This window comes from Salvelinus fontinalis, chromosome 35 (assembly GCF_029448725.1).
Source record: "Salvelinus fontinalis isolate EN_2023a chromosome 35, ASM2944872v1, whole genome shotgun sequence".
NCBI lineage: Eukaryota > Metazoa > Chordata > Actinopteri > Salmoniformes > Salmonidae > Salvelinus > Salvelinus fontinalis.
This window is the reverse complement of record NC_074699.1, coordinates 287,174-310,856: the sequence shown is the minus strand read 5'-3', so window position 1 is coordinate 310,856 and position 23,683 is coordinate 287,174. Positions and strand designations below refer to the sequence as shown.

General features: G+C 44.0%; 2 protein-coding genes across 3 annotated transcripts; one reads left to right on the top strand and one right to left on the bottom strand.

The window, feature by feature from the left end:
• Positions 1 to 648: 648 nt before the first annotated feature.
• LOC129834156 (gamma-secretase subunit Aph-1b) lies at positions 649 to 11,051 on the bottom strand. Its single transcript, XM_055898894.1, has 6 exons — positions 10,697 to 11,051; positions 9,883 to 10,053; positions 5,305 to 5,378; positions 3,722 to 3,844; positions 2,037 to 2,164; positions 649 to 1,502 (listed from the first exon to the last, which is right to left on the bottom strand). Exons 1-6 carry the CDS (start codon positions 10,807 to 10,809, stop codon positions 1,335 to 1,337), a joined length of 777 nt encoding a protein of 258 aa, XP_055754869.1. The 5' UTR covers positions 10,810 to 11,051; the 3' UTR covers positions 649 to 1,334.
• Positions 11,052 to 18,472: 7,421 nt separating this feature from the next.
• LOC129834154 (immunoglobulin superfamily containing leucine-rich repeat protein 2-like) lies at positions 18,473 to 23,677 on the top strand. Of its 2 annotated transcripts, none has more exons than XM_055898892.1 (2): positions 18,473 to 18,708; positions 20,340 to 23,677. In XM_055898892.1, the coding sequence occupies exons 1-2, from the start codon at positions 18,538 to 18,540 to the stop codon at positions 22,518 to 22,520; spliced, it is 2,352 nt and encodes a 783-aa protein (XP_055754867.1). In that variant the 5' UTR covers positions 18,473 to 18,537; the 3' UTR covers positions 22,521 to 23,677. The 2 variants fall into 2 exon arrangements, with proteins under 2 accessions (XP_055754867.1, XP_055754868.1); XM_055898893.1 differs by having other exon boundaries at positions 18,620 to 18,857.
• Positions 23,678 to 23,683: the final 6 nt, after the last annotated feature.

Below are 23,683 nucleotides of genomic sequence, written 5' to 3'. Positions count from 1 at the left end.
CAGGAGACAGAATCATGAACTTGATACAAAACATCACAGGTCTGATATAGATTAAACACTAAAGGTCCATTTACAAAGACAATCCAGGGCCGTATATTTATAAAGCATCTCATAGTGGACCTGCTGATCTACTGTAGGATCAGTTCAGCCTTTCAGATCAGAACCAATAAGATGACATGGGGGGGGATCTGATCCTAGATCATAATGAACATGGGGGGGGGGGGGGTCTGATCCTAGATTATAATGAATAAGATTACATGGACATGGGAGGTCTGATCCTAGATCATAATGAATAAGATTACATGGACATGGGGGGGGTCTGATCCTAGATTATAATGAATAAGATTACATGGACATGGGAGGTCTGATCCTAGATCATAATGAATAAGATTACATGGACATGGGGGGGATCTGATCCTAGAGCATAGTGAATAAGATTACATGGACATGGGGGGGATCTGATCCTAGAGCATAGTGAATAAGATTACATGGACATGGGGGGGGATCTGATCCTAGAGCATAATGAATAAGATTACATGGACATGGGGGGGATCTGATCCTAGAGCATAGTGAATAAGATTACATGGACATGGGAGGTCTGATCCTAGATCATAATGAATAAGATTACATGGACATGGAGGGGGGGGGGGGGGGGTCTGATCCTAGTTCATAGTGAATAATATTACATGGACATGTGGGATCTGATCCTAGATCATAATGAATAAGATTACATGGACATGGGGGGTCTGATCCCAGATCAGCGCTTCTACTCAGATGCTTTATGAATACAGGGCCAAAACACTAGCTACCTCATCATTACTGCAGAAGGCACAGATCCAGAGAGAGACCCGTCTGGTGTCAAATAGGTACCGTCTCTTTAAGGAACTACATACCCTACATTTTAATACTACACACAGATACAATGTGTTTGTCACCCCCCCCACCCCACCACCTGTAAACAGTTTATCAACCGTTCTGAGCAGCGTCTGCCAAGGATGTAGTGGTAACAAAATATTATTCTAGATGATTCTATTACTAATGCAGTGTAATACATCTGCCCTTCACAAAATAAAAAGGTGTTTGAACAATATTTCCTCTCTGGACTATATTTATACTGTAGTGTATCGTGTATTTATACTGCTACATCCCTGGAGCCTATTTCCAGTCCCCAGCACCACTGAGACAATGATACACAGAACACATGGTGGGGGAGGAGAGACATATCATTGACCCAGTTTGTCTTTAACTTATTTATTTGTTTGTGTGGTGTGTGTCCTGTTGGATAGCGTCCCCATACAGTGTGTGTGTGTGTGTGTGTGTTTAGTGGTGTTCTGTTATCTGGGCCGGTGGTTGGCCAACAGGAAGTCCTTGTCTTTGCAGGTGAGGCAGAGTTTAAGGTTCCGGAGAGATCCGCCGGCGCAGAAGAACGCCCAGAGACCCACGAGGAACACGATGATGTAGGTGGGAACCAGGCTGCCCACGTACTGAGGGTTCTGGAATGTCTAGGAGATAAATAACAAAGACTGATGAGTTATGGATCTCTGGGGAAATTCCTACAGAAGGTTCTGGTTCAGGAAACTCTGGGAGAAAAAAATACTGAGGGTTCTAGAACATCTGGGGAGACACATGACAACAATGGCTGAGTTATTATGGATCTTTGGGGTCATTCATACGGAGGGTTCTAGAACGTCTGGGGAGAGACATGACAACAATGGCTGAGTTATTATGGATCTTTGGGGTCATTCATACGGAGGGTTCTAGAACGTCTGGGGAGAGACATGACAACAATGGCTGAGTTATTATGGATCTTTGGGGTCATTCATACGGAGGGTTCTAGAACGTCTGGGGAGAGACATGACAACAAAGGCGGAGTTAAGGACCTCTGGGGACATGTTTTGTCCCATTTGAAGTGCTGTCGTGAAGGATTTACCTCTGAGTATTTATTCATCAACCCATCAGTCAAGTCCACCTACTGCATGAACACATTGATCTACTGTATCTGTCTATCCACCCTTTCTGTCTCTTTTCTGACTTACCAGACAGGAGACGAGGAGGTGGCTGATGACGACCACAGCCAGAGACCACCAGTGTTGTTTCTCACAGGAATCAAAGAACACCACCCCCCAGAACATGTGGAGCAGGACGATGGCCATGGTCATGAAGGCTATAGGGAGACAGAGACAGAGTTAGCCTCAGGATGATGGCCATGAAGGCTATAGGGAGACAGAGACAGAGTTAGCCTCAGGATGATGGTCATGAAGGCTATAGGGAGACAGAGACAGAGTTAGCCTCAGGATGATGGTCATGAAGGCTATAGGGAGACAGAGACAGAGTTAGCCTCAGGATGATGGTCATGAAGGCTATAGGGAGACAGAGACAGAGTTAGCCTCAGGATGATGGTCATGAAGGCTATAGGGAGACAGAGACAGAGTTAGCCTCAGGATGATGGCCATGAAGGCTATAGGGAGACAGAGACAGAGTTAGCCTCAGGATGATGGTCATGAAGGCTATAGGGAGACAGAGACACGGAACCCAAACCGGCTGTACGCGTGCACCATCGTGCATAAATGTATTTTGTCCCTCCACACCAAACACGATCACAACACGCAGGTTAAAATATCAAAACAAACTCTGAAACAATTACGTTAATTTGGGGACAGGTCGAAAAGCATTAAACATTGATGGCAATTTAGCTAGCTAGCTTGCACTTGCTAACTAAGTTGTCTTATTTAGCTAGCTTGCTGTTGCTAGCCAATTTATCCTGGGATATAAACATTGAGTTGTTATTTTACCTGAAATGCACAAGGTCCTCTACTCCGATAATTAATCCACACATAAAACGGTCAACCGAATAATTTCTAGTCATCTCTCCTCCTTCCAGGCTTTTTCTTTTCTGGACTTTATATTGCGATTGGCAACTTTCATAAATTAGGTGCATTACCGCCACCGACCTCATTCGTCTTCAGTCACCCACGTTGGTATAACCAATGAGGAGATGGCACATGGGTACCTACTTCTATAAACCAATGAGGAGATGGGAGAGGCAGGACTAGCAGCGCGATCTACGTCACAAATAGAACGGACTTCTATTTTAGCCCTTGACAACGCAGACGCTCGTTGGCGCACGCGAGCAGTGTGGGTGAAATAATTGAATAATATATGCTCACCCACGAGATTGGTGTAGTCAGGGAATTAGGCAGTAATTGAGGCGTCACTACAGACCCGAGTTTGATCCCAGGCTGTGTCACAACCGGCCGTGACCAGGAGTCCCACAGGGCGGCGCACAATTGGCCCAGCGTCATCCGGGTTATGGGAGGGTTTAGCCAGGGGGCTTTACTTAGCTCATCGCGCTCTAGCGACTCCTTGTGGCGAGGTGGGCGCCTGAGGGCTGACTTCGGTCGTCAGTTGAACTGCGTTTCCTCCGACACATTGGTGCGGCTGGCTTCCGGGTTAAATGGGCGTGTATTAAGAAGCGCGGTTTGGTGGGTCATGTTTCGGAGGACACATGACTCGACCTTCGCCTCTCCCGAGCCCGTTGGGGAGTTGCAGCGATGACACAAGATCAAAATTGGATCTCATGAAATTAGGGAGGAAAAAGAAGGTAAAATAAAAAAAATAAAAAAAAATAAAAGACTGTCAGGAAAGTTAGTGAAATAAAACCTGTCTTCCTGTGTGGTTTCAGGTTAAGTACATTTTAAAACATGGCAGCCTCATACAGTACCTGAGGACAGGAAGAAGTGTTGGGAGTCTCCATGGATACCAATGGTGCCGGGGCCCACAGAATCGGCCAGGATATTGATCATTGAGAACGCGCCACTCATGAAGCCGAACCCCAGCCCAGACACTGGGGAGAACAGACAAGAGACACTATCAGACACTGGGGAGAACAGACAAGAGACACTATCAGACACTGGGGAGAACAGACAACAGAGACACTATCAGACACTGGGGAAAACAGACAACAGAGACACTATCAGACACTGGGGAAAACAGACAACAGAGACACTATCAGACACTGGGGAGAACAGACAACAGAGATACTATCAGACACTGGGGAGAACAGACAACAGAGATACTATCAGACACTGGGGAGAACAGACAACAGAGATACTATCAGACACTGGGGAGAACAGACAACAGAGATACTATCAGACACTGGGGAGAACATACAACAGAGACACTATCAGACACTGGGGAGAACATACAACAGAGACACTATCAGACACTGGGGAGAACATACAACAGAGACACTATCAGACACTGGGGAAAACAGACAGAGACACTATCAGACACTGGGGAAAACAGAGACACTATCAGACACTGGGGAAAACAGACAGAGACACTATCAGACACTGGGGAAAACAGAGACACTATCAGACACTGGGGAAAACAGAGACACTATCAGACACTGGGGAGAACAGACAACAGAGACACTATCAGACACTGGGGAGAACAGACAGAGACACTATCAGACACTGGGGAAACAGACAACAGGGAAAGATGTAATGGCTATATGGTCTAAAATAACAGCTATGAGGGTTTTATTGTAATGTAATATGAACCATGATAACTGCTACCACAGAGGGAAAGCTAATATCCTCCCTCTGCTTCTATTCATAATCTCTAATATCTTCCATCTGCTTCTATTCATAATCTCTAATATCTTCCATCTGCTTCTATTCATAATCTCTAATATCTTCCACCTGCTTCTATTCATAATCTCTAATATCTTCCATCTGCTTCTATTCATAATCTCTAATATCTTCCATCTGCCTCTATTCATAATGTTATGAGGTAATCAGTCTTCCTCCACATACCATAGACTAGTTGCTATTCATAATGTTATGAGGTAAGGTCTTCCTCCACATACCATAGACTAGTTGCTATTCATAATGTTATGAGGTAAGGTCTTCCTCCACATACCATAGACTAGTTGCTATTCATAATGTTATGAGGTAATTAGTCTTCCTCCACATACCATAGACTAGTTGCTATTCATAATGTTATGAGGTAATCAGTCTTCCTCCACATACCATAGACTAGTTGCTATTCATAATGTTATGAGGTAATCAGTCTTCCTCCACATACCATAGACTAGTTGCTATTCATAATGTTATGAGGTAAGGTCTTCCTCCACATACCATAGACTAGTTGCTATTCATAATGTTATGAGGTAAGGTCTTCCTCCACATACCATAGACTAGTTGCTATTCATAATGTTATGAGGTAATCAGTCTTCCTCCACATACCATAGACTAGTTGCTATTCATAATGTTATGAGGTAATCAGTCTTCCTCCACATACCATAGGCTAGTTGGCGTATGGAGATCGGCATGGTTTCCTCTGCACTCAACATGAGCAAGCCTTCGTTTGCCTTCCTGCAAAACAAAGAAATAGCACAACAATCAAACTACAGTATCATCAAATATAGTAGCACCAAACCCAACCCTTAAATTATACTACAGTTTCCACGTTTCTTTAACACTAAAAACAAAGAAAACAGTCAAACGATCACCAAACCCCAGTGTCCATCCATCTACCATTAAGTGTCCCAAGTCTCTCTTACAACAAAAGCTATGAAAACAGCCAGAACCTGTCAGCTACTGGAATATACAGAGCCTTCAGAAAGTCTTCATACCCCTTGACTCATTCCACATTTGGTTGTGTTACAGCCTGAATTCAAAATTGATTAAATAGATTCTCACCCATCTACACACATAATACCCCAAAACGACAAAGTGAAAAACATGTTTCTAGAAATATTTGCAAATGTATAGAAAATTAAAATGCAGAAATATCTCATTTACATAAGTATTCACACCCCAATACTTTGTAGAAGTCAATACTTTGTAGAAGCACCTTTGGCAGTGATTTACAGCTGTGAGTCTTTCTGGGTGAGTCTCTTATTTATTTCACCTTTATTTAACCAGGTAGGCTAGTTGAGAACAAGTTCTCATTTACAACTGCGACTCATTTTCAGTTCTCTCCTATTACAGCCATTAAACTCCGTAACTGTTTTAAAGTCACCATTGGCCTCATGGTGAAATCCCTGAGTGGTTTCTTTCCTCTCTGGCAACTGAGTTAGGAAGGACACCTGTATCTTTGTAGTGACTGGGTGCACATCCAAAGTGTAATTAATAACTTCAACATGCTCAAAGTGATACTTAACGTCTGCTTTTTTATTTTATTTACCCATCTACCAATAGGTTCCCTTTTTTGTGAGGCATTGTAAAATCTCCCTGGTCTTTGTGGTTGAATCTGTGTTTGAAATTCACTGCTCAACTGAAGGACCGTACAGATAATGGTATGTGTTACAGAGATGAGGTAGTCATTCAAACATCATGTTAAACACTATTCTTGCACACAGTGAGTCAATGCAACTTATTTAAACCCATTTTTACTCCTAAACCTATTTAGGTTTGCCATAACAAAGGGTTTGAATACTTATTGACTCAAGACATTTCAGCTTTTCATATTTAATTTGTAAAAAATTTGAAAAACAATTCCATTTTGAAATGAGGTATTGTATGTAGACCTGTGGACATGGCTAACGTAGAGATGCAGTCTTAAGGGCAAATATTGAGGAGGATGCAGAAGGTTGTGGTGCAAAGGTGTGATAGCCAGCAATTCATATTTACAACACAAACAGGTAGACAATAGACTTCTCAAACTAAATAAACGGGCTTACCCTGTAGCTTCCATAGCTCTTATCGGTAGAGGGTGGATCTGGCTCAAGCAGCCTCCCTAATCTACCCAGAAATCCCAAAACTGGCACTTATATCCTCTAGCCCCCCACTGGACCATACCCATGTCCAATGACAAGTAAGCACATAACTGGCAAACAAAATGTAAATCTACCCAATTACTACATCCCGTCTAAAACAGACGTGACCACTTCCATGTACACTTTAAAAATCGGGCACACGCTAAACATCAATCATGAATTCTTACATGAACGAATGACGGAAACCCAGTAAACATATAGTGGTGCGAGCTCACCTTGGCACTCCTGCTCCACAAATCAAATGACACAGACAAGACAGGACACACAGAGCTCCGACACAACGTGGGAAGTCTGAATAAAGGCAAGCATTAACAGAATGCAACAAACACAGAGTCTCGAACACGTGAGCGTTACGATGATTCTGTGTACCGAAACGTTTCACTCTGGTTGGCTAGAGGCAGGAAAATAACCGCCTTTATGTGTGGAAACGATTTTCCCAAAATACCTTTCAAACACTTTCTTACCGGACTGGGTATGATGGATAAACAGTAGTTTACTGCTAACACAGGAGCTATAGAATAATATAGTGCTGCAGTATAATGCTAACTGCTAACACAAGAGCTATAGAATAATATAGTGCTGCAGTATAATGCTAACTGCTAACACAGGAGCTATAGAATAATATAGCCGTGCAGTATAATGCTAACTGCTAACACAGGAGCTATAGAATAATATAGTGCTGCAGTATAATGCTAACTGCTAACACAGGAGCTATAGAATAATATAGCCGTGCAGTATAATGCTACCTGCTAAGACAGGAGCTATAGAATAATATAGTGCTGCAGTATAATGCTAACTGCTAACACAGGAGCTATAGAATAATATAGCCGTGCAGTATAATGCTAACTGCTAACACAGGAGCTATAGAATAATATAGCCATGCAGTATAATGCTAACTGCTAACACAGGAGCTATAGAATAATAGTGCTGCAGTATAATGCTAACTGCTAACACAGGAGCTATAGAATAATAAAGCCGTGCAGTATAATGCTAACTGCTAACACAGGAGCTATAGTATAATATAGCCGTGCAGTATAATGCTAACTGCTAACACAAGAGCTATAGAATAATATAGTGCTGCAGTATAATGCTAACTGCTAACACAGGAGCTATAGAATAATATAGTGCTGCAGTATAATGCTAACTGCTAACACAAGAGCTATAGAATAATATAGTGCTGCAGTATAATGCTAACTGCTAACACAGGAGCTATAGAATAATATAGTGCTGCAGTATAATGCTAACTGCTAACACAGGAGCTATAGAATAATAAAGCCGTGCAGTATAATGCTAACTGCTAACACAGGAGCTATAGTATAATATAGCCGTGCAGTATAATGCTAACTGCTAACACAAGAGCTATAGAATAATATAGTGCTGCAGTATAATGCTAACTGCTAACACAGGAGCTATAGAATAATATAGTGCTGCAGTATAATGCTAACTGCTAACACAGGAGCTATAGAATAATATAGCCGTGCAGTATAATGCTAACTGCTAACACAGGAGCTATAGAATAATATAGTGCTGCAGTATAATGCTAACTGCTAACACAGGAGCTATAGAATAATATAGCCGTGCAGTATAATGCTAACTGCTAACACAGGAGCTATAGAATAATATAGCCGTGCAGTATAATGCTAACTGCTAACACAGGAGCTATAGAATAATAGTGCTGCAGTATAATGCTAACTGCTAACACAGGAGCTATAGAATAATATAGCCGTGCAGTATAATGCTAACTGCTAACACAGGAGCTATAGTATAATATAGCCGTGCAGTATAATGCTAACTGCTAACACAAGAGCTATAGAATAATATAGTGCTGCAGTATAATACTAACTGCTAACACAGGAGCTATAGAATAATATAGTGCTGCAGTATAATGCTAACTGCTAACACAGGAGCTATAGAATAATATAGCCGTGCAGTATAATGCTAACTGCTAACACAGGAGCTATAGAATAATATAGTGCTGCAGTATAATGCTAACTGCTAACACAGGAGCTATAGAATAATATAGCCGTGCAGTATAATGCTAACTACTAACACAGGAGCTATAGAATAATATAGCCGTGCTGCAGTATAATGCTAACTGCTAACACAGGAGCTATAGAATAATATAGTGCTGCAGTATAATGCTAACTGCTAACACAAGAGCTATAGAATAATATAGTGCTGCAGTATAATGCTAACTGCTAACACAGGAGCTATAGAATAATATAGTGCTGCAGTATAATGCTAACTGCTAACACAGGAGCTATAGAATAATATAGCCGTGCAGTATAATGCTAACTGCTAACACAGGAGCTATAGAATAATAGTGCTGCAGTATAATGCTAACTGCTAACACAGGAGCTATAGAATAATATAGTGCTGCAGTATAATGCTAACTGCTAACACAGGAGCTATAGAATAATATAGTGCTGCAGTATAATGCTAACTGCTAACACAGGAGCTATAGAATAATATAGTGCTGCAGTATAATGCTAACTGCTAACCCAGGAGCTATAGAATAATATAGTGCTGTAGTATAATGCTAACTGCTAACACAGGAGCTATAGAATAATATAGCCATGCAGGATAATACTTCTAGGAAGAAATGGCAGAATGCATAAGGGAAATGGGCCCTATATTAAAATAGCGTGTTCTAACAGAAGTTTAGTGTGCGCATTCGGGACGAGTGGGGCATAAATCCACATCTCCACAAGGCCAGTGACAAATAATATAAATGTTATCCATTTTAAAACAAAATGTGGAATAATTCAAAAAGGGTGTGAATACTTTCTGAACGCACTGATATTCCTCTCAACAATATACTTCTTCTCTGTTACAGTCTGGATAAACCCCGGAGGGATACAAGACCAGAGTGTAGAGCAGCAGCAGTGCTGAGCTGGTCATGGGATAGGCTTACTACTCGCCACACCTGGGTTCAAATACTTTATCTGGGTTTGATTGAGCTTGTCGGGCTTAAATTGACCAATAGATGACCTTAAAAACTGCCATCGCTGACTATGCAAGCACTCCACACAGGCTAAAGCAAACGTCTACTAGTTTTTGAGCCCAGGTCTGATTTTGAGCCCAGGTCTGTTACTTACTTCAGCAGCTTGTAGTAGCCAAAGCGGAAAGTCTCTTGCAGCAACACGGAGAGCACCACCCCGAATATGAGCAGTCCTTTCTGCTGGGAGGAACTCTCTTTGTTGCTGATCTGAACTGTGATGAACCACACAAGTGAAGACAGCAGCAGAGAACACAACCAGAAGAACGCCCTGGGGGAGAGAAAAAAAACACGAGTTTAACACAAGGTATAAAAACCCAAACAAAACCAGGTTCGTCACACACACAGACACACACTGAAATGGCCAGAGTTTAGGATTGGATTAACTTGTCTCCAAATAGTATGTCTTAGACACATAGTACTACTGTATACAAAATAGACACTGGTCAATACACACTCAACATAATACATACGTAGCAAGGTACCCGTCATACACTTCTCATATAGCCACATACATAATATTTGGCGAACTATCTTGTCTGGGCTCATTAGCACACATTAATTACTGTACAATAAAACATTCTACGGGTGCTCCACAAGATGTTAAAGAAAAACAGTGCATGTGCGACTATTTAGGTTTAGTGCTGGGCTGGTACAAAACATTGCGCGACCAGTAGCTCTCCAACTAACAGTGGTTTGTGTTTAACATTTGCAGACACTTAAGAGTCAATAATTCTAATACAGCAAAAGAACATGTCCGAAAATGTGTGACCAACAAGGGGGTTTGTTTGTGACTTAGCATTAGCCTTTGGGCTAGCTAGTTATCGGTTATGGCTAACTGCTGTTAGCTAGAAGGCTACACGATGGTTTGCTTGCTATCTATTTATTTCGTTAACGTTACGCTAGCTACTTACCCAGCGATAAGAAATATCACTCGGAGTGGGTCCCTGGCAATAGTAAACAAGAACAGTGCAATGGCAGGGCCGAAAGCGATGAATGTACACCCGAAGAACACAGATGCAGTCATTTTGGGGCTTGGTCCGACTTCGACTCAAGTTAGCCTGTTAACAAAACCTCAACCGCAAGGCCCTTCTTCTCTTAAATGGCTGAAAAAGTGTATCTTTCCGAGAGCTTGGATGCTTTTTTACAACTGAAGTAAGCCTGACGCTATCTAAATAATCTCATTGTCGTGTATTTTATCGTGGGTTCCTTGATGCTACAGTATCGCTTCCTGTTCTAATTGTTTGCAGACACGTGACCACAAGAGCAAAGATATTCGACGAACGAAAAAAGTTCCCGCATAGCCAATATTCAGCGGTTACATTCAGACAATGATAAATGATTTCAGACAAGAAGATGCAACTACATTCAAAATATAGCTATTCATACGTTAGTTGTATACGTGTGATTTATGAAAATAGTATTATTTATGTCTGTGCCACTATCGAATTTAGAGAAATAAATAAGTCGGCTTTCTCGTTTCCTCACTATCTTTGACTCAAAACTTAATTTTCCAACAGCGACATCTACAGTCTTCATAAGGCATTACTTTCTGAGATAGTATTAACCAATGTCATCAATCCACTCTCAAATCAAATTGCATTTTGTCACATGCGCAGAATACAGCAGGTGTAGACCTTACCATGAAATGCTTACTTACAAGCCCTTAACCAACAATGCAGTTTTATCAAGTTGGGTGGGTTTCTTTGTCAAATTGTAGGCTTATCGTGTGTATTTAAATACAAATATTTGATGATTTTTTTTGAACAGCTGTTTGACCAACATTTTACAGCAGAGGTCACTATTTGTTCTCTACCAGATAAAGACTGAAGCAACCAGCTGCTGTTTCTGTAAATTATTCCCGTTCATTAAACCCAAGATGATGTGTCATGGTGCATCTGTCACAGCCACCTCTGAGTAACAGAAACCATACAGTGTCTGGCTAGATCAGCAAGATATATAAGATCACATCTGCTGATTCCAAATGACATCATGTACTATGTTTTGCCTATGACTTAATGCAGTGTGTCAACTCAATTTGAGTGGTTCCACAATGTGGCTTTTAAATCTGTATTTTGTATTTTCAACTAATATATCATTGTGGAGTGACATTTTAATACCTATTTTCTATCTCTAATATCTGTTACATCAGCCCAGACTACATGCACCACATCATTAAATAGTGCACAGTCCTATCATTGATTTCTCTCTCTCTCTCTTTCAATTCAATTCAATTCAAGTGGCTTTATTGGCATGGAAAACATGTGTTAACATTGCCAAAGCAAGTGAGGTAGATAATATACAAAAGTGAAGTAAACAATAAAAATTAACAGTAAACATTACACATACAGAAGTTTCAAAACAATAAAGACATTACAAATGTCATATTATATATATACAGTGTTGTAACAATGTACAAATGGTTAAAGTACACAATGGAAAATAAATAAGCATAAATATGGGTTGTATTTACAATGGTGTTTGTTCTTCACTGGTTGCCCTTTTCTTGTGGCAACAGGTCACAAATCTTGCTGCTGTGATGGCACACTGTGGAATTTCACCCAGTAGATATGGGAGTTTATCAACATTGGATTTGTTTTCGAATTCTTTGTGGATCTGTGTAATCTGAGGGAAATATGTGTCTCTAATATGGTCATACATTGGGCAGGAGGTTAGGAAGTGCAGCTCAGTTTCCACCTCATTTTGTGGGCAGTGTGCACATAGCCTGTCTTCTCCTGAGAGCCAGGTCTGCCTACGCCGGCCTCTCTCTGTTTAGGGCCAAATAGCATTCTAGTTTGCTCTGTTTTTTTGTTAATTCTTTCCAATGTGTCAAGTAATTATCTTTTTGTTTTGGTTGGGTCTAATTGTGCTGTTGTCCTGGGGCTCTGTGGGGTGTGTTTGTGTTTGTGAACAGAGCCCTAGGACCAGCTTGCTTAGGGGACTCTTCTTCAGGTTCATCTCTCTGTAGGTGATGGCTTTGTTATGGAAGGTTTGGGAATCGCTTCCTTTTAGGTGGTTGTAGAATTGAACGTCTCTTTTCTGGATTTTGATAATTAGTGGATATCGGCCTAATTCTGCTCTGCATGCATTATTTGGTGTTCTACGTTGTACACGGGGGATATTTTTGCAGCTCTCTCTCTCTATATGATGTCTCTCTCTCTCTCTTTGATGTCTCTCTCTCTCTCAGCTAATTAATTATTCCACCTGGGAAAGTCTTTTCTTGAATAGAGAGAGAGAGAGACCCCATTTACACCAGTTTGAAAACATTTCAGACAATTATTCTATCTTGAGTTAGCCAAATAAAAATAGCCTAATGAAAAATCCAAACCTTTCCAGTTAGATGACAGGTTTAATTTTGCCCACTAAGCACTGGCGTACCCCAACAACAGAATGGTGAGGGCGTACCCCAACAACAGAATGGTGAGGGCGTACCCCAACAACAGAATGGTGAGGGCGTACCCCAACAACAGAATGGTGAGGGCGTACCCCAACAACAGAATGGTGAGGGCGTACCCCAACAACAGTATGGTGAGGGCGTACCCCAACAACAGAATGGTGAGGGCGTACCCCAACAACAGAATGGTGAGGGCGTACCCCAACAACAGAATGGTGTGGGCGTACCCCAACAACAGAATGGTGTGGGCGTACCCCAACAACAGAATGGTGTGGGCGTACCCCAACAACAGAATGGTGTGGGCGTACCCCAACAACAGAATGGTGTGGGCGTACCCCAACAACAGAATGGTGTGGGCGTACCCCAACAATAAAATGGTGAGGGCGTACCCCAACAACAGAATGGTATGGGCGGGCCCCAACAACAGAATGGTGTGGGCGTACCCCAACAACAGAATGGTGTGGGCGTACCCCAACAACAGAATGATGTGGGCGTACCCCAACAACAGAATGGTGTGGGCGTACCCCAACAACAGAATGGTGTGGGCGTACCCCAACAACAGAATGGTGTGGGCGTACCCCAACAACAGAATGGTGTGGGCGTACCCCAACAACAGAATGGTGAGGGAGTACCCCAACAACAGAATGGTGAGGGCGTACCCCAACAACAGAATGGTGTGGGCGTACCCCAACAACAGAATGGTGAGGGCGTACCCCAACAACAGAATGGTGTGGGCGTACCCCAACAACAGAATGGTGTGAGCGTACCCCAACAACAGAATGGTGTGAGCGTACCCCAACAACAGAATGGTGAGGGCGTACCCCAACAACAGAATGGTGAGGGCGTACCCCAACAACAGAATGGTGAGGGCGTACCCCAACAACAGAATGGTGAGGGCGTACCCCAACAACAGAATGGTGTGGGCGTACCCCAACAACAGAATGGTGAGGGCGTACCCCGACAACAGAATGGTGTGGGCGTACCCCGACAACAGAATGGTGAGGGCGTACCCCGACAACAGAATGGTGTGGGCGTACCCCGACAACAGAATGGTGAGGGCGTACCCCGACAACAGAATGGTGAGGGCGTACCCCGACAACAGAATGGTGAGGGCGTACCCCGACAACAGAATGGTGAGGGCGTACCCCGACAACAGAATGGTGAGGGCGTACCCCGACAACAGAATGGTGTGGGCGTACCCCAACAACAGAATGGTGTGGGCGTACCCCAACAACAGAATGGTGTGGGCGTACCCCAACAACAGAATGGTGTGGGCGTACCCCAACAACAGAATGGTGTGGGCGTACCCCAACAACAGAATGGTGTGGGCGTACCCAAACAATAAAATGGTGAGGGCGTACCCCAACAACAGAATGGTATGGGCGGACCCCAACAACAGAATGGTGTGGGCGTACCCCAACAACAGAATGGTGTGGGCGTACCCCAACAACAGAATGGTGTGGGCGTACCCCAACAACAGAATGGTGTGGGCGTACCCCAACAACAGAATGGTTCGTACCCCAACAACAGAATGGTGTGGGCGTACCCCAACAACAGAATGGTGAGGGAGTACCCCAACAACAGAATGGTGAGGGCGTACCCTAACAACAGAATGGTGTGGGCGTACCCCAACAACAGAATGGTGTGGGCGTACCCCAACAACAGAATGGTGTGGGCGTACCCCAACAACAGAATGGTTCGATAGTACCCCAACAACAGAATGGTTCGGGCGTACCCCAACAACAGAATGGTGTGGACGTACCCCAACAACAGAATGGTGTGGACGTACCCCAACAACAGAATGGTGAGGGTGTACCCCAACAACAGAATGGTGAGGGAGTACCCCAACAACAGAATGGTGAGGGAGTACCCCAACAACAGAATGGTGTGGGCGTACCCCAACAACAGAATGGTGTGGGCGTACCCCAACAACAGAATGGTGTGGGCGTACCCCAACAACAGAATGGTGTGGGCGTACCCCAACAATAAAATGGTGTGGGCGTACCCCAACAATAAAATGGTGAGGGCGTACCCCAACAACAGAATGGTGTGGGCGGACCCCAACAACAGAATGGTGTGGGCGTACCCCAACAACAGAATGGTGTGGGCGTACCCCAACAACAGAATGGTGTGGGCGTACCCCAACAACAGAATGGTGTGGGCGTACCCCAACAACAGAATCGTGTGGGCGTACCCCAACAACAGAATGGTGTGGGCGTACCCCAACAACAGAATGGTGAGGGAGTACCCCAACAACAGAATGGTGAGGGCGTACCCTAACAACAGAATGGTGTGGGCGTACCCCAACAACAGAATGGTGTGGGTGTACCCCAACAACAGAATGGTGTGGGCGTACCCCAACAACAGAATGGTTCGGGCGTACCCCAACAACAGAATGGTTCGGGCGTACCCCAACAACAGAATGGTGTGGACGTACCCCAACAACAGAATGGTTCGGGCGTACCCCAACAACAGAATGGTTCGGGCGTACCCCAACAACAGAATGGTTCGGACGTACCCCAACAACAGAATGGTGAGGGTGTACCCCAACAACAGAATTGTGAGGGAGTACCCCAACAACAGAATGGTGAGGGAGTACCCCAACAACAGAATGGTGTGGGCGTACCCCAACAACAGAATGGTGTGGTCGTACCCCAACAACAGAATGGTGTGGTCGTACCCCAACAACAGAATGGTGTGGGCGTACCCCAACAATAAAATGGTGAGGGCGTACCCCAACAACAGAATGGTATGGGCGGACCCCAACAACAGAATGGTGTGGGCGTACCCCAACAACAGAATGGTGTGGGCGTACCCCAACAACAGAATGGTGTGGGCGTACCCCAACAACAGAATGGTGTGGGCGTACCCCAACAACAGAATGGTGTGGGCGTACCCCAACAACAGAATGGTGTGGGCGTACCCCAACAACAGAATGGTGAGGGAGTACCCCAACAACAGAATGGTGTGGGCGTACCCTAACAACAGAATGGTGTGGGCGTACCCCAACAACAGAATGGTGTGGGCGTACCCCAACAACAGAATGGTGTGGGCGTACCCCAACAACAGAATGGTTCGGGCGTACCCCAACAACAGAATGGTTCGGGCGTACCCCAACAACAGAATGGTGTGGACGTACCCCAACAACAGAATGGTGAGGGTGTACCCCAACAACAGAATGGTGAGGGAGTACCCCAACAACAGAATGGTGAGGGAGTACCCCAACAACAGAATGGTGTGGGCGTACCCCAACAACAGAATGGTGTGGGCGTACCCCAACAACAGAATGGTGTGGTCGTACCCCAACAACAGAATGGTGTGGGAGTACCCCAACAATAAAATGGTGTGGGCGTACCCCTGTTTGAGATTTGAGGTGGGATTTTTGACAGGGCTTTTTCCTTCCAATTAATGCTTTGGCCATAAATAGGAGAATAGGACAAGTCAACACCATGAGTTAACAGAATATTAACTTTTAAAAGTAAGATTTTCACTGGACAGTTACTCTAACTGAATTGTGAAAACAAATTAAGAATGTGTTAATGTCATTACTGAACACCGTGATAATTGAAAACCATGGCAACATGAAAATAAATGTTGAAAACTGTCCATTTTTTTGTCTGTCTCTGCTTCATTCTGCCTGCTCAACCCTTAAACCTGACACTTCTCCAGCTTGTCTGTCTCTGCTTCATTCTGCCTGCTCAACCCTTAAACCTGACCCTTCTCCATCTTGTCTGTCTCTTCTTCATTCTGCCTGCTCAACCCTTAAACCTGACACTTCTCCATCTTGTCTGTCTGCTTCATTCTGCCTGCTCAACCCTTAAACCTGACACTTCTCCAGCTTGTCTGTCTCTTCTTAATTCTGCCTGCTCAACCCTTAAACCTGACACTTCTCCAGCTTGTCTGTCTCTGCTTCATTCTGCCTGCTCAACCCTTAAACCTGACCCTTCTCCATCTTGTCTGTCTCTTCTTCATTCTGCCTGCTCAACCCTTAAACCTGACACTTCTCCATCTTGTCTGTCTGCTTCATTCTGCCTGCTCAACCCTTAAACCTGACACTTCTCCAGCTTGTCTGTCTCTTCTTCATTCTGCCTGCTCAAACCTTAAACCTGACACTTCTCCAGCTTGTCTGTCTCTTCTTCATTCTGCCTGCTCAACCCTTAAACCTGACCCTTCTCCATCTTGTCTGTCTCTGCTTCATTCTGCCTGCTCAACCCTTAAACCTGACACTTCTCCAGGGGGCGGTTGTGGAGCAGGGGACAGTTGTGGAGCAGGGGACAGTTGTGGAGCAGGGGACAGTTGTGGAGCAGGGGACAGTTGTGGAGCAGGATACAGTTGTGGAGCAGGAGACAGTTGTGGAGCAGGAGACAGTTGTGGAGCAGGAGACAGTTGTGGAGCAGGAGACAGTTGTGGAGCAGGGGACAGTTGTGGAGCAGGAGACAGTTGTGGAGCAGGAGACAGTTGTGGAGCAGGGGACAGTTGTGGAGCAGGAGACAGTTGTGGGGCAGGAGACAGTTGTGGAGCAGGGGACAGTTGTGGAGCAGGGGACAGTTGTGGAGCAGGAGACAGTTGTGGAGCAGGAGACAGTTGTGGAGCAGGGGACAGTTGTGGAGCAGGGGGACAGTTGTGGAGCAGGGAGACAGTTGTGGAGCAGGGGACAGTTGTGGAGCAGGGGACAGTTGTGGAGCAGGGGACAGTTGTGGAGCAGGATACAGTTGTGGAGCAGGTGACAGTTGTTGAGCGACTGAGCGATTTCTGCTAGATGGGCCAGCTGCAAAGTCAAAATTGGTTATATTGTAAAAAATGTAAATGAATTTAAGGTTATAGTTAGGCATTCGGGTTAGCAGTGTGGTTAAGGTTAGGGTTACGTTTAAAATGTGATTTTATGACTTTGTGGCTGTGCCAGCCAGTGACCACTTTGCAGAGCTGCCTCCAGAACAACATTCATGACAATAAACGCTAACCTGCGTGAAAATATGGACAGCTGCCTGTCGGCCTGCTTCGCTTCCTGCGCCCCTTTGTTCCATTGCTTTGTATGTTTGTTCGATTTCTTTTAGTTGCATGGTTTTTAAGTTCAAAATAAAGAAGCAATTGGTATACAGACATAAAGCATTTTAACTGAATTGTGAAGAGGAATTGACAACGTGTTAATTTGATTACTGAAACGGTGACGATTGAAAACCATGCCTTATTAAAATAATTGTTTAAAAAAACGGTCCTTTTTGTTGTCTGCCTCTGCATCACTCTGCCTGCTCAATCCAAACCCTAGAATCTGGCACTTTTCCAGCTTGTCACATCTAGGCCTATATACCATTATTAACAGTCCATCAATAATTGGCTGCGTGGGTCTCCTACACTGTTGTCATGGAAGATAACAGAAGCCATGGAAGAGGGAGGGCGCATCACTTTAATGTTTTTGCAACGTCTACTTTCCAGAGGCGGCAGTGTGCTGTGACTCTCTGCGAAATCCAATCGCAACGCACAGACTTATCAGCATCCGACCACGAAAGGACCCACATATGTTTCAGCAACCATGTAAGAGCAATGCCATACGTGCACACCTTTTAAAAACTTGCTCCCAACTCATCATGTAGCCAGCTTTATGGGGTTCAAATAAGAGACCACTCCTATCAATAGCAAGAATATCCATTGCTTCCATTGCGCTGGGGGAAAACATCACACTGGTAAGACGTGTTATGTTGTTTTTGATGGCGAGGTTGAATGTGTTTCTGTTTGCTTAGAAATTTGAATTTTGTAGAATGTAGCATTGTTCTTTTATGTGCGTTTTGACCTCTAAGGAGACCTGAGTCATCGTGAAATATAACATTTACTTCCTAAACGTTTTACATTTAGTTGTGTTTTTTTTTTTTTGCAGTGAAATGTCGCCTTGATTGATGCATGACCATAGCATTCTACACCAGCTGCACGCATGTACTGATTCCCGCGGTTAACGACATCATACGCGGTGCCGGTGCTGTCCGTCTCAGCACCAAGGACAGGGCTCGAGCACAGTCGCTGTGGCGTAGTTTAAAAACAAACTGCATGCGCTCCAAAAAGGTGGCAACCTTTTTCACGAGCTCTCTGGTTTAGTTGAACTGATCCGCTTGATTGAAATTTCGAATTTAATAAAACAATCTTTCTAGATTTGTATAACAGTACATTATTATCAATGGATATTGAAACTAATAATTCTGGTAAAAAAAATGTAACCATCAATATTTTTGTTCTAATTTTAAGCAGAATTCCTAGGCTATCAGACAGATATAAAGTATTACAGTTAATATTTAAATCCTGTAAGTGGATTTCAAAGTCAGGGGTTGGCAGTTGTAATATTTATTAGCCTATTCATCAATATTCATATTTTCATTGCTGCATTTACACTCAAGAGAACGTTGAGGTACTTTTGTATCCAGGGACTGTTTATGAATGGTGACTGAGAGTGTTTATCCAGGGACTGTTTATGAATGTTGACTGAGAGTGTTTATCCAGGGACTGTTTATGAATGGTGACTGAGAGTGTTTATCCAGGGACTGTTTATGAATGGTGACTGAGAGTGTTTATCCAGGGACTGTTTATGAATGGTGACTGAGAGTGTTTATCCAGGGACTGTTTATGAATGTTGACTGAGAGTGTTTATCCAGGGACTGTTTATGAATGGTGACTGAGAGTGTTTATCCAGGGACTGTTTATGAATGTTGACTGAGAGTGTTTATCCAGGGACTGTTTATGAATGTTGACTGAGAGTGTTTATCCAGGGACTGTTTATGAATGTTGACTGAGAGTGTTTATCCAGGGACTGTTTATGAATGGTGACTGAGAGTGTTTATCCAGGGACTGTTTATGAATGGTGACTGAGAGTGTTTATCCAGGGACTGTTTATGAATGGTGACTGAGAGTGTTTATCCAGGGACTGTTTATGCATGGTGACTGAGAGTGTTTATCCAGGGACTGTTTATGAATGGTGACTGAGAGTGTTTATCCAGGGACTGTTTATGAATGGTGACTGAGAGTGTTTATCCAGGGACTGTTTATGAATGGTGACTGAGAGTGTTTATCCAGGGACTGTTTATGAATGGTGACTGAGAGTGTGCAATGTGAATTGTAAACAGCTTTGACATGTACAACCGAAACAGATATGTAGTGACACAGTGACATTTGTTTTGCAGGAAGAGAAAATGTCTCGTTCCTACGCGTTCTTCCTCTCCTTATGGACCTCTGTTATTGGAGTCGGACACGGCTGCCCTGAACTATGCGACTGCTCCGACAAATACGGACGCCACTTCGCTGAATGCTCCTACAAAGACTTGGTTGACATCCCTGAAAAGTTGCCCCCCAACGTGACCACTCTGAGTCTCTCTGCCAACAAAATATCTTTGGTGGAGTCAGGCAGCTTCGACAACGTGACCCAAGTCACGTCCTTATGGATGGCCCATAACGAGATAGTCACCATCGAAGTGGGCGCCCTGGCTCCCCTGGTCCAGCTGAGGAACTTTGATGTCAGTCACAACAAGATGGTGGACTTCCCTTGGGAGGATCTCCATAACCTCACAGCCCTGCAGCTGCTGAAGATGAACCACAATGAGATGGTCAGTCTACCTAAAGACTCCTTCTCTAACCTCAAGGACCTGAGGTCTCTGCGCCTCAACAACAACAGGTTCACCACTATAGCGGAGGGGACTTTCGACAGCCTGATCTCCCTGTCTCATCTACAGCTCTATAACAACCCATTCACATGCCACTGTAAGATGGACTGGCTGAGGGACTGGATTCTGAAGACCACCGTATCGGTCCCGGAACAGAACTCGATTGTCTGTGACAGTCCAGAGCAGTTGAGAGGAGCGGTGATCGTGAAACTGTCTGAGTCAAAGTGCATGGCCCCTAATGTTAGCATAACGTCCGAGCCTAACGTTCAGAATACCACACTCTATGAAGGCACAGTGTTGATCCTGAACTGTGAGATCAAAGGGAACCCAAAGCCAGACGTTGTCTGGAAAATCCACACAAACCGTCAAAGTGTAGAGTACCCTCTGTCCACCAAAGATAAAGAATTAGCAGAATCCAGTGAATCTAACGAGGATTCTAAAACGGCAGACAATCCATTCGAAATGTTCCATAACGGCACTCTAGTCATACCCCGCCTTAGTAAAAAGGACAATGGCAACTACAGCTGTTCCGCCACCAATGAGTTTGGTAAAGATGACGATTCACTATCAATAGTAGTGGTAGTACCAAAACCACCACCACCTCAACCTGTTGGAAAAGTCATTGACCCACCAGTTATTATTAATGGGGAGAAAATCCCCTCAGTACTTCAACCTGTGATCAAAACCTCCAGTAATAACCCTTTTAAACCATTCAATATTCCCCATTTGGAGGGAAAGTACAATATCTTCCCAACCCTTCCTCCCATTGAAGTTGACACTGAGCGTACGGAGCAAGTGCCCAAATATCCGCCCCGTGCAACTAGCAAATGTACCTTGACCAGCGAGACACAGTACGTCTCTAACCAGGCCTTCAATATAAGCCTGGAAGATGTCAGGCAGTATACCTTTGACTTTGGAGTCATAGCCTTAGACGTGTCAGAGACTGAGGCTAAAGTTAGACTCAATCCTCTCCTCCTTCCTAAAGACAACACAGGCATCCGTCTCAGCGTCTCAGAAGGGTTCCATTCCGTCAACAAAGAGCCTCCCAACCAATCAGAGGTAACCAGGAGAGCCCAGGTGGACTCAGGGCTGTATCTGTGTGTCACCTCAGACCACAGACACTCAGCCATCCAGTGGTCCAGGATGGAAGATGGCGTCAACACCTATCTGTTCCAGGACCTACGCCCCGGCGCCAACTACTCCCTCTGTCTCACCTACAGAGGAGAGGACTGTGAGGTGCAGGTCCTCTTCGCCACCAGGAAGAGAGTTCCTAACCTGTTGATCATTATAGTCGTCAGTATCTGTCTCCTCACCGTCTCCACTGTGCCCCTGCTGGGGGCCACTTGCTTCCACCTGGTCTACAAATACAGGAACAAGACCTACAAGCTCATCATGAAGGCTAAAGACCACCAGCATCACATGGAGAGAAACCTAGTGGTCAACTTCAACCTGAGGAACTCGTACGCCGAGTCACAGACGCAGATCACAGCCAGCGAGATGGGGGAGGGAGAGGACGGGGAGTCGGAGAGTGGGGGAGAGAGAGAGAAGGACGTGGAGGGGAGTGTGGTGACCGAGTCGTTCACTCTGTCTCAGTACAGAGGGAATCTGGATGAGTGTGAGATGGGGTCAGAGTTCAGCGATAGGTTACCACTAGGGGCGGAGGCTGTTAATATCTCTGGGCAGTACAAAGAGCCACACCACTGATCCTGTTGTTGTTGTTGGTATTTGATAGATCGTCTTGACTAGACAGGCTCTAGTCATCTTCAGTCATGGTCACATGTAACGTAAGTCTCACAGTAACTGTTTATCGATCCATGAGAGAAGAACCTGTGACCTGTCGTTTTTCAAAATGGCTGCCGTATCAATGGCCTGGATACAGTGTAGACAAAGTCATAGGTGCTTCCGCTTTTGAATGGAAAAGTAAAGAAGGTAGTTTCTTATGTATGCTGTGAAGATGAAGTAAAAACAAACCCGTGTCTGTAGTAAAATATGTAAGCCTATTCTAAAAATAGACCCCTCCGGTGTGCTCTTAACAGTGATGTTTCCAGAGACTTGTGACAGTTATTCAGTGTAGTCTGTCACAGGCAAGGAGGCAAGAAGCTTTTAACTGTATCTAAAAATGTCTCTTCTTAAAGTAACAGATGCACTTCTGAATGTCTATGTTAATCTATTGTAGGCTATCAATGCTATTTTTTAATCTAGAGTGAATGTCCGCTTTACTGTTGCCAACAAACCCTATAGCTGTGTGTCACAAGCTATTGTTGTCATTTTACAGTAACCTTTAACCTGGTATTGTGTCAATAATATAACAGTACCAGACAAAAGTGTGGACACAAAAACCCTTGAATGAGTAGGTCTTTATTTATTTTTACTATTTTCTACATTGTAGAATAATAGTGAGGACATCAAAACTATGAAATAACACATATTGAATCATGTAGTAACCAAAAAAAAGTGTTAAACAATTTAAAATAGATTTTAGATTTTAGATTCTTCAAAGTAGTCCCCCCCCACTTTGCCTTGATGACAGCTTTGCACACACTATTTTGTGTTTTTAAATCTAGAGTGAATGTCCACTTCACTGTTGCCAACAAACCCTTAAGCTGTGTGTCACACGCTATTGTTGTCATTTCACAGTAACCTTTAATAACCTGGTATTGTGTCAATAATATATATGATCCTAATGTCTCTATCTCATATCCATTAAAACCCTCACTGTTGCTCAACTCTTACATTTTGACAGGAAGATAAGTGTTACATTTTGATAGCGTAGGATTAAATGTAAGTGTTAAGATGTGTACATTTCCTCAGTGTTCATCCTCTGCTATATGTGCCTGAAGTAATAAAGTATTGACAAGGAATGCTTG

Bases quoted from the DNA above. Each gene is read 5' to 3' on its own strand.
- LOC129834156 (XM_055898894.1), bottom strand. From the start codon at position 10,809: ATGACTGCATCTGTGTTCTTCGGGTGTACATTCATCGCTTTCGGCCCT. The intron at 5,379-9,882 runs GTAAGTAACAGA...TTTGTTTTGCAG, and splicing joins GGCTACTACAAGCTGCTGAA to GAAGGCAAACGAAGGCTTGC. The intron at 1,503-2,036 runs GTAAGTCAGAAA...TTTATCTCCTAG, and splicing joins ACCTCCTCGTCTCCTGTCTG to ACATTCCAGAACCCTCAGTA.
- LOC129834154 (XM_055898892.1), top strand. From the start codon at position 18,538: ATGGAAGATAACAGAAGCCATGGAAGAGGGAGGGCGCATCACTTTAAT. The intron at 18,709-20,339 runs GTAAGAGCAATG...TTTGTTTTGCAG, and splicing joins ACATATGTTTCAGCAACCAT to GAAGAGAAAATGTCTCGTTC.